Raw genomic sequence first — 12,022 nt, 5'->3', positions numbered from 1 at the left:
GTCGTCCAACATGGATGAACCATCAAAGGGTTATTCCAGCTTAAACAATTTGAATCCTACACGTCCAACTGCATTAAATACTTGAAATGAGTGTTTTATTCATTATAATACACTTACTAAACTCAAATGTATACAAAAAAATATGATTCTTGTTTTATTTATTTATACTAAGAACAAGATTGACATGGGTAAGTGTATAGAGAGTCAGACAGTAGAATCAAATCTATCTACACTTGAAAATCAATCTACCTAAATTAATCAAACAGCATTCTTAGGTCCTACAACTACAAAAAATATCTGCATCCAAGACACTGCTACATGTTTCTAAGAACCCTAAATCAGAGAAATATTGGTCTTAATATCAATATGGAGAAAGAAAATGCTGCTGATATCATGATTCTGCGGACTTCCACTCCAAAATTGCTGACAAAAGTGTGTAATTAGGAATTAAATGCTTGTGAGGTAAAGCTATGTTTGTCATTGGTGAATTGTCGTTCTCTTCAAGCCACTTATCAATTGCTTTGCGATCGTATGTATATCCATCAGCAGCAACACAAGGATCATCCATCACATCCTGCATCAATAAAGTACAACAGACATCTTCAAGGACATTGACAAGACAGTTGGATAACAACGTTTGGCTAAAGCTATGATGGTAACTAGTTAACACGGACAGAATGTTCCTTATGTTTTTGTGAAGACTGTTTACCAGAATCTACAGGTGGAATCATTCAAAACGTTGCTTATAAATTGATATTTTACTATCTGAGGTTTTTACATTCAGTCTCTGTACCTAAAAACCTGACCTTTCAGTCTCTACATGTGAACATTTAGTTCTGTTTTGGCCCTACCATTCGATAAAACCATCACAAATCAATATTAACAGTGTAGAGCTGGTACAGATTTTTTAGGGAAGTTATTAAATTATCACAAATTTGTTGCTAAAGTGACAAGTTCTTGTGGTTTAACAAGCACTATAAAATTTGTGGTGGTTTTAGCTCTTTGGACACACTTAACAGAGGAGATCAATTATAAGTGTATATGCACAAACCAAAATGTTTAGCTTTTAGGTATTAAGGCCAAAATGTAGAAACAATACAAGCATAAGAACCAAAGTAGTAATTAAACCTAAAGTAACATTATGACATTTTTTTATCTGACGTATCCAACCTTATCATAAGGAAAAAGGTTGGGTTTGTTGTCACTAAAATATGTTTACCCAAATGAGTAGGTTTTACATTTAATTATTGTGGCATAGAAAATCAATTTATTGTCACATATGGAGTATTTGATTACCTGAAGAATTGGACAGATAAAGTGATTAGGAGGTTTGGATTTAATAGTAACAGTTGAAGCAGAGTGTTGGGCCCTATCAGCAACTTCTTTTAATCTGTCAAGTATTGGAAGCACTTGATCTTTTAAATCAGGCCGGTCTCTACGCCGAAGTTCTGCACAGCTCATTCCCAACAAAGCCAAATCTAGTGTCTCTTTAAATGGCCAAGCTCCTGCCTCTGGATCCAATATATCTGTCAAATTCCCACCTTCAATTGCAGTTTCAACCTTATGAGCAAGTGCTATTGCTGGTTTTGCTGTCAATAATTGTAGGATCACCATTCCAAAAGCATAGACATCAGATTTTGGAGATATTAACCCAGTCCTTTGATACTCAGGATCAATGTAGCAGAGTGTCCCAACAGGTGCTGTGTCCTTGTACATGGTAGATAAATTATCGGAATGGAGTACTGTACTAAGTCCAATGTCACCAATCTTGCTGACAAGGTTTCGACCAAGCAAGATGTTTGCTGGTTTTAAGTCCCGATGAATGATAGGTTCTGGCTTTGAGCTGTGAAGAAAGGCAAGAGCTGATGCAATTTCCCAAGCTATTCGAAATCTCTCAAACCATGTGATTGGGCATGTGTTGTTTTTTCTCAGCAGTCTGTCTTCCAGGCTACCGTTCTCCATATATTCATATACAAGACATCCATGATCAGGACATGCACCCAGAAGAAGCAGCAAGTTTGGATGACGAATTCTGCTCAATATCTCTAACTAGAACAAAAGAAAAGATATAAATTAATATTGCTGTCTGGTTCAGTTCCAGTCTTATAATTATTTTTAATATTCTTGTCTGGTTCAGTTCCAGTCTTACAACTAACTTGGTTGTGTTAAAATTGACATAAAGTAATATGTATTAGATTTGACTATTTGGATTTTTGCCCAACCCTAACCATTATATTTGAATTAGGATTATAAACTTTGATACATCAATGAGAAAATCCAAACTTGCGACTGAAATGCTATAAACACCTGCAACATTGAAGCTATATACTTATTCTTTTATCTCATATTATGGAACATATTTTTGCTTTACTATTTTATTTATAGAATTCATACCTCCTGTTGGAATTGCTTGCTTTCACGATTTCCATTAGTGTTGAGAACTTTAACGGCAACAGTTGTGTGATACAAATTACACTTGTACACTGTTCCATATGCTCCCATTCCAATTCTCAGATCTTCAGAAAAAGATGAAGTAGCTGAGACTATTTCAGCCCATGTAAACTTCCGGTACTGTAGTATATTACCACTAAGAGCACCTTCCAACTTTTCTTTCTCTTTTGTGGCACGGATCACTTTCATCTCTGTTTCTTTCCTTTCCACAGCCTCCCTTTCAGCACATTCTTTCATATATACAGCTTCTCTGGAGGCATCCTGATATTTCTCTATTTCTAGTTTTGCAAATTCTTTTGCCTTCTCCTCCTTAGCAATAATCTCCTTCATTTTTATGCTTTCTTCTGACCGTTTCTTGCTAAGGTCATTCAGCTGTTCAAAACAATAAATGATGTTACTCCATTTGACAATACCAGCAATGATTTTAGTTGCACGCATATGGAAGGTGACTTCATCTTCCAATTGCTATAATAGGGTAATGTATCTTTATGGATGTCAAAGCAAAGAACCTAACAAGGAAACAACTTAGGTATGCTAGGGTGCAGGGGTCCCATTAAATTATTGTACTTATTAGGTAGAAGAAAGTGTTTTTGGCAATAAGAAAACAGATGTTACCTTCCGGGATGCTTCAACTTTCTCACTTTGAGCTACTGCATGAAGTCCTTGGACATGTCTTAGCTCAATTCTCAACTTTTCCAGCTCAAGGTTCAATTTTGCCTGATAAAATAAATGATCAAAAAGAAAGTTCACTTGCAAATTGGAGTTGTATCTATCTAGAATTTGCTGAAGCAATAGCTATATGACAAGCAACATAAAGTTTTTTATGAAGGATTGCATATTAATAAAAATTTCGATTGTGCACAACATATTTGTAGTTTTACATTTGCATGAAAAAACTGGTTCTAGTGGAAGATAAAATTTGTGTTGCTGGAGACTTGTCAAGTATAGGATAGAACGAAAATTAAATAAAAAAAAAAAGGAATGAACACTTTTCCATCCGATGTTAAATCATGTATACATATGTCTATGTTTTCCAATAGGGTACCATCACCTGATGTATGAGCTAGAAATCAGTACCATTTCATCAAGCCAGATAAAAAAAATTTCAATTACCTGCCTATTAGGTGATGGAAGTGTAGTTGCTAGTGGCACATCCTTTATAGAATTTTGATCGTACATCCAAGATTCAGTATCAGAAATAAAGCTTTTGCAACTAGAGACTCGACTTAAGGCATGATCAATGTCTGAGTTTCTGGCAGAGCTGGTAGCAGTATTTTCTCTCCCAAAATCTAGAGATTGGCCTCTAGAATGGCTAGTGTCACTTAAACTCGGATTTGTGCTTAGAAGTGCACTATTTATACTTGAAAGAGCTTGAAATCGTTGTGTTGCTAGGGAAGACGAGTGTAAACCAGCATATGATGAAACTGATGCAGATTCTGTATACATCCAAAAATGATAATAATTATACTACACAGGGGATAGTCAATTTTGATGTTTTCATGATGCAACACAGGCTAGAATTTCTGAGAAGAGATAAACATATCTTTGAAACCAAGCACCTCATAGTGTTGCCTTTATTTGCAATGTAGGTGAGTAATATGAACATTAAATATCACAGTAGAACTGTAAAATATAGTGGCACAGTTTAAATATAGATGATTTCTTATTATATTTCCTTATTTCTAATAATCCAGATGGGGAGTCATTGGAAATTACGATTTGAAGAATAATGTGAATGTCTACCATTTACAGGAGACATATGAGCAGGTGCCTATCTGTGTACTAACAATGCTGGAACACAAGAATGTCAAATTGGAAAATTTCAGGCATTGGATATGTACCTATGCTGACATGATGATAGCAATTTAAGAATTTAAATATGATCTCATAACTTATCAAGGGTTTACAAATTTCTAAACCATAGTTTTGCAGAAGTTACTAGTAGTAGTAGACCTGTCTGAGAGGTGGAAGTGTAGTTAGATGAGCTGCTGGAAGACAAACTGGTTTCACTAGCATCATCTACAATGCTTCCATCAATAGGCATGTCTGACTGTCGTATGGACAATTTTCCCTTCGAAATAGCATAAACTGTGCAAAATCTTGGAGTGCTTACTGATATTTTCATAGATATACCCTTCTGTTTACTGAAAACAATACATTAGTAAAGGGGGAATATAATCAGATAGAGACCACAAGATAGTTGGTTGAAATGAAACATTATGTACTCAACACTGATACAAACTGTAAAATATTCCAGGCTCATCATTAAATTCAGTTTAAAAATCCATAAGTAACCATGCTCTAAATATTCATATATTGAACAAAATCATCGTATAGGCTAAGTATTAAGAGAAGCGCAGAAATGGTTTTTATCATGAATATTATTATCAATTAAATTGAAGTTCTAGTTCAGGTAATTCAAACACCTCAATTCAGAGTTGTCCAGGCAAACTACAAAGAAACAAGAAGGAAGAACTCTTCTGAATTTGTCGGCAAAGTTAAAAATTGTTAACAAAATATCCATCCTAAATTAGAACACAGAATTGGTAATCTTTTTTCTCATCATAACATTGACATTAAATCTAGTCTGCAACAAAATTTTGGTCATAGAAGTTTTACGAAAAGTTTGCTGCTTCCATGGTTCATCATATCATGTACAAAAGTTGGAAGAAATACTAACTTTCAGGTTCTTATACAAATCATTTTGGTCAATAAGTCATCTTAGAGCACACCAGAAAAAGAAAACCATCCTACAGACAATGTGAATGTCTTCAATTGTTATAATTAGTCCCTCTATCACTTTCTTTCTACTTATATCTCTCAAATTCTTACTTCCAACTGAAAATCATCACAAACAAAATCATTTAAATGGTTCTAAACTTTCTTTTACCCAAAATTTACTACCTAAGTATTTAATTTCAACAAAAATAAAAAATTCCAAATCTTCTCTCTTTTGATCCTAAATTCACATCCTACTAAACCCTTCAAATTTTATTAAGCTCCCACTAGATATGTGACTTATAAATTTCCAAATTTGTTCATATCCCAAATCCATCACAAATCCCCAAATATTTGAATAGAAGTTAATATTTTGGAAATTTCAGGTAGAAAAAATTTGACAACAAGCCTAAATTTGTTTAATTTAAAAATAGAGGGACTTCCTTTATTCAAAGAAAACTTGGAAAACAAAAATCTAAACTAGAAGATCAGAAGTACAATTAAGTAAAAAAATAAAATCTTTTAGAATGAGTCATTCTAAGCAGGCCTTAAAATTTAAAAACCTATAATAATGCTCTAGGAGATTACACATTTTGAACAAATAAAGACAAAAAAATAGTGTACAAGATCAATTATTTACAAATATAGTTGTGTTTTTTAATAGATAACTTTGCCTATTTTATTTTATTCACCTATATCATCAAATTTGTCACTGATCACAAAGTTGTCACAAGGGACAAAATCAGTCCTAAAGTGCAAGGAGAGATTAGAGACTACAGAGCCATTAAGTTTAGGGAACAATCACTATTTAGCATGGAGTATTTAACCTAATTTCATACTAAAATGTCTAGGTAAGATACATTTCATTATTTTGAATTTTATTGGTAAAGCAACCTCAAGTGTTCCTATCATACTTCAAAAAAGGAGTATTATAATAACCATTTTTTAACACACCATTATTGGTTGAAATTTATTGAAAATCATAAATGAAACTCATTCAATAGGAAGTGAGTTTCACATAATTTTGTGATTCCCTAGAAGTTTGTTCTAATAAAAAGAAGGTGCTTAAAAAGTTTATGTTCATAGCATTTTTCATACCAGAAATATTCATAATCAACTATGCAGTGATATAGGTTAGGAGACCGAAGCTAGGTCTCTTCATAGTTAAAAAGAAAAAAATGAAGTACAATTTGTGATCAGCCAACAAATAGTAATTAATGGTAAAAGCAACAGTCCTCTTAAATCCCAATATCCAATTTAAGGACTCATGTGTGATTAGATTATGATACAAAACTTGGGTATTAGAGAGTGTCCAAATCCTACACAAAGTAGTATGTGATGCTTGGTGGAGTATTGAAGTGTTTGATTCTCTCCCCTTAATAGTTAGCTTTTGAAGTGTTTAAGTACTTATCATTTTTCTTGGCAGAAGTACTGGTTTATTGAACTATGCATCAACATATCAGCAAATACCTTTTAAATATGCCACGAGATGAAGCTCCAACAACAAGTTTGGTGATAGCACCCTTAGCCACTTCCTCTGTTATTGCAATAGCCACGTCATCTGATTCAATCAGTACAACATCCACATGCACCTGCACCAACACTATCAGAAAACAAATCCTATATTGTATTAATCTACATGATCTATCATATCTGACCTTTCTTTGCTCACACAATCTCTTGAAAGGTAGCAGCATTTGGTTTGTTTGCCACTCCACTTCCTTTTTGAATGCAGTTGCTACATCATTACGCACTTGTGAAAGAGGGATCACATTTCCCACTGGAAATACAAAAATGTTATATTATCCTAACGAAATAATCTTTTGCTAATTCATATCCATCTTCTACCAGATGTCACTTCACTTGTGCATTATCAAATTACTTATTCTATAGAAAAACTTAAGTAACCCATATAATTAAGTACTTATGTTGTCCAGCTGAAAACTCTTAAGTATTAAAATGAAAACAGAACAGAAACATGGCCCAAAATCACGTTCTAAAGTTTTGTCATGTTGACAAAAGTTATGCAGATATGAAAATTCCCTAACTTTGAGGCTCAATGCAAGACTGCTAATTGGATAGTCATAGTCCTTTACAAATAGACCAGACCACCTAAACAAACTTCTTCAGGATACAAGTGCGACTGATGCAGTTATCATTACTTGTAGAAGTTTCCCAATGTAATATATGCATAAAGTTCAGACTTTATTGAACACATTAAACATAAAAATACATTACATGGCGTTGGAACTCCTTTTATAGTAGCATAAACATGTATCAGCTTGAAGATAATCATTCCCTCGGGAACAAACTTATTCAGTGCCCACTGTACCACATATTTGCTTTTCTTGTTACCCTTGATTGCCAAAGCAACAACTGAAGAAGATGAGGAACGCTGAGATACAGTATTTGCATCTGCTTCCAGAATTTTTTCCATCTCTCTTCCCTACGAATAAGGATGTAAGTTATCTGTAACAGCCGAAAAGAAACAAAATGAATGTTCTATCAGAATATCAAGTTACTTGCAGGCACTAAAAATAACAAAATTTAACAGCTTCATGTCAAAACACTTGCAATAAATTTCTAAACCACATTAAGGACTTACTAGGATAAACTTCTTCATAAGTATTTTTAAGAGAAGAAAGTAAGATAGGAAAATGGAATAAACTTCTCTATTAAGCGAAAATCAACATATATATATATATATAAGTTAAAATCAAACTTTTATAAATTAGCTTATGCATAAGCTAACTTCGTCTTTTCAAAATACTTATTTTTTTTTTCTTTATTGCTTTACTTCTCTTTTGAAGCATTTATAGAGAAGTTTTCCTAAATATGTCTTATCCTTACGTAGGTCATAACAAAGTAGGGTTACAGTGTCATATTTCAAGCTAAAATCAATTAACATAAAGCAAAATTGTCTAACAGTATATAACTGATACTATAAAACTTATCTATAGAGTGAAATCTTAGAAATATACAAAACAATGAGTGTTAAAGGAACTATTTTTGTTTTAAAGAGAAAGCAACCTCCATTAATTTTACAAATAACCTGATAAATCAAGGACAAGGGTTTCAAGCTCCAAATTAAAACAATTTAATTTCTGAATTTCACAGGACAAAGTTCTTCTCTTTATGCATGAGTCAAAAAACCTAATCCCAAATTCCCAACTCTGTAAACAATCCCCAGAAAGAACTCAGTGTGCAATTATCAACTTTAAATGATGAAAAAAGGAAATTTCAAAGATCCATGGACAAAGGGACGAGAGTGTGATAAAAATTCAGAAATCCATATACTTAAACAGACCAAACAAACAAAGTAAAACAAAACAAAAAAACAACCATAGGAGGCTTTTCAACTTACCAGTCAAACCCCTGCTTAGTTGAATGTTGAAACAGTGAAAAGCTTCAAATCCTTGTTGGTGAAGAAGCTTCTCCTATATGAAACCTTTCCCAGGTCTCAAACAAGAACACCACCCAGACACCCCAAAATTCATTACATGGTTGTCTCACACATAAAAGAACAAAGAACGTGAGTAACAGCAATTCATGGTCTCATCAGACACATTTTCTATTAAATGCATCAACCTAACCGTGCCTTCAGACAATGTCCACCTCATAAATAAGAAGTCACTGTCATGACGAGGATTTTTTTCATACAATCAAACTCTAACAGCAATTTCCGTCAACACAAAAAGGGTGTTTCTACTTTCAATTTTTGAGAGCATTTTCATTTCAATTATCAACTCAATTAGTCAAACCTCTCTAGCCGCCTCACACATGTTGTTTTAGTTTAAACCAAGAAATTGAGACTTGAAATGGTAACACTTTCTTTTAATAATATGATGTTTCTTGTCTTATGTTAACTGCCAAAGCTGTTGAATGTGTTTAATGGAATATTCTGGAATCATATCATAAGGTAAATCATTAAAATTATAAGTCAATTCATTTAGTCTATGATGTTCTAAAAAGACTCAGAAAATTTAGTTTCTGACCTTCACAATTTTAGAATAATTTAGTTATCGAAATTGACACCACTGGTTGATATCACAAATTAATAATCAGTGATTAAATTAATCTATACACATCAAAGTTATAAATGATAACAACTCATCATTGTCAGAGTAAAAAGAATAAATAAAATCAAAGCAAATTGCCCCTCCATCACAATTTATTTATATACATTTTAAGAATTTATTATATTCTTTTTATTAATAGATTAAGAATAATAAATAAATATTCATGTACACAATTTTATTAAAATGGCTTTATTTTTAATAACTATATATTGTATTTACTCTAATTATTAAGATTAAGATCATTTGTGATAGAAAATTAATAATTAATGGTACATCTATAACATTTTTTTGTATTTGTTTTTCATCAATATTTTCTTACTATTTCATCTTTAAAATTGTGATAATTCTTTAGATTGTGTTATTATTTGTGTTACCTATAATATTGTGAACCATTTTGATAACTTTTTTTAGTGTTTTAATTTTTTTTTTAATATAAAAAATAAAAACAAACAAGTTTACACTAGTTATAAATAGAAAAAATAAATTATTTTAAGAAAGTTACAAATGTTAAAATTATAGATAATTTTGGATGGTTGGTGAAAAAGTCTTTAACATAAGATAAAAATATCGTCAAACTGATAATTCTAAAAATTAAAATTTCATTAATTTCAAATTGATAACTTTAAATTCAAACGTTGTCTTATTCAATGATTGGAAAAGACGAAAACTACATTTTACTTAGTCTTCGTTTCATTTAAAATAGTCTTCGTTTCATTTAAAAGTAAGATTTCATATTTATTTTTATTTATAATATTTAACTGACATATAAATTTGTACGTATTTGAATAACAGATATAATCTTATTTCTCTATATATTTATTAAATGTTTTTATAAAAAAAATAAAATTAATATAATATTACTAAAAATTCAATGTCAAATTATAAAAAATTATAAATACAAATATATCTTTAATTTAAAACAGAGACTAATAGAAAAAAAACAACACATCTGTATATGTAATTTTAAAAAAAAAAAGTTTTATCTATATCTACTAAATTTTTTTAATTTGTCACGTCAATACAATTCTACACTAATTCTCACAAATTTTATTTCTAAATTCACTCTCATTTACCTCCAAATTCACTCAAATAAACAACAAAAAAATTTATCTTCAAATCCCCTCAAATCCACTCAAAAGAAGAGGCCTAATAGAAAAAAAGTGAACATCTAGATAATAAATTATTTGGTCAAAGTATTTGTATTTGGATTCAATTATTCTTTTTTTTTGTCAATTTCCCAACTTGTTTAAGTGATTTTTTTTATAGTAATTTAAATAGTTAGAATAGACACACCAAACCCCACTGAGATTGACTTTTATAGCTTACACCACAAAATTCCAATAAAATAATTAGGTTACAATTACACTGTTCTTTATGATCAATTAAAAAACAATAAAATCAGCAACATTTTTCATACGTTATTAGTTAGTAGTAGTATCATAGAAGTTTGTGATGTGAAATCAAAAGTGAAAAGAACTTATATTTTATTTTAAAGCAACTTTTTATATCTTTTAACAATTATTATTTTTTAACAACCAATGTGATAAAAAAATAGTTAACTTCGTCTTTATTTTTTATTATTCTTTTATTATATTTTTAAAATATATTAATTTTGATATAATAAAATGTTTTAAAAAATTAATATATTAGAATCATTATTGTAGTATTTTAATATATGGACTGAGATAACACCAAAGAACAAATTCCCAAAAATCTCAGTATTTTAATAAATTAGTCTTGAATTTTCAGTTGAAAAATATTTTATTTTAAAAAAAGTATTACACTATGCTTGTTCAAAAGAAAAGAAAAAGGTATTGACGGTATATTGTGCATGTTTCATGCAACTTAACGAAAGAATAATATTAATGATGAAAAGATAATAGGATGTATTAAACAATTATAGTGATCTGAAAATTATAATGAAAAATAATAATAGTATATTCTTTCTACACTAATTTATACTTAAAGTGATGATAGATGGTGATAAACTTAAATAGTTTATGACTTTGATAATAATAATAATAATAATAAAGACAAATAAAATATAAAATATAAAATAATGAAGATAATTAGTTAATAATTTAAACTTAAAATAAGTGTTTTAAAATTAATATTTTAAATTTAAAAACCAAATAAGGTTTAATTCTTAAAAAACGAAAAAAAAAACTACTTATTTTATAACTGAATGATTACATGAATAAAGTTGATAAACACATCAAAATTTGGAACTTTACTTATTTTTAGTATTTTTTAAAGAAAAATAAAATAAACGGGTCTAATATAATAATAAATTATTACATGATGATGGTTATAATAGTAGTAGATAGTAATAACAACTAGAAATGTTAGTGATGTTACTAAAAAAAATAATTGGATGGAAACATAAGCGAGAAAAAACTAATTGCATAGTGCCAACTATTAAAACGTGTTGACTATTATAACTAATTATAACTAAGTGTTTGACTACTATAACTAAGTGTTGTCTATCGAGAGTCAGGTGTCGTCTATCAGTGAGTGTTAGGTGTTGCCTGTTGAGGATTGAGTGTTACTTGTCGAAGGTTAATTGTTGCTTGCTAAAAGTCATGTGTTGCATGCGGAAGGCTGAGTACTACCTTCCGAAGGTTACGTGCTGCTAGCTCAGTGTCATGTGTTGCTTGCTAAGGACTGTGTGTTGCCAACCAGGACTTGATGTTGTCCATCGATACCTAGGTGTCGTCTGCTGATAGCTAGGTGTTGCTTATTAGGACTACGTGCTTCCTATCAATACCATGTGT

General features: G+C 30.7%; 1 protein-coding gene across 4 annotated transcripts; it reads right to left on the bottom strand.

The window, feature by feature from the left end:
• Positions 1–131: 131 nt before the first annotated feature.
• On the bottom strand, positions 132–8,923 carry LOC124824675 (U-box domain-containing protein kinase family protein). Of its 4 annotated transcripts, none has more exons than XM_088109263.1 (10): positions 8,534–8,923; positions 7,408–7,615; positions 6,828–6,949; positions 6,640–6,761; positions 4,405–4,595; positions 3,565–3,887; positions 3,067–3,168; positions 2,395–2,823; positions 1,297–2,049; positions 132–574 (listed from the first exon to the last, which is right to left on the bottom strand). In XM_088109263.1, exons 2-10 carry the CDS (start codon positions 7,604–7,606, stop codon positions 392–394), a joined length of 2,424 nt encoding a protein of 807 aa, XP_087965389.1. In that variant the 5' UTR covers positions 7,607–7,615; positions 8,534–8,923; the 3' UTR covers positions 132–391. The 4 variants fall into 4 exon arrangements, with proteins under 4 accessions (XP_087965389.1, XP_087965388.1, XP_087965390.1 ...); XM_088109262.1 differs by having other exon boundaries at positions 7,408–7,638; positions 8,534–8,922; XM_088109264.1 differs by having other exon boundaries at positions 6,828–6,907; positions 7,408–7,638; positions 8,534–8,922.
• Between the last annotated feature and the right edge of the window lie 3,099 nt (positions 8,924–12,022).

Source organism: Vigna umbellata, chromosome 3, assembly GCF_029865625.1.
Source record: "Vigna umbellata cultivar VRB3 chromosome 3, Vumbellata_1.0, whole genome shotgun sequence".
NCBI lineage: Eukaryota > Viridiplantae > Streptophyta > Magnoliopsida > Fabales > Fabaceae > Vigna > Vigna umbellata.
This window is presented reverse-complemented; position numbering and strand designations above follow the sequence as displayed.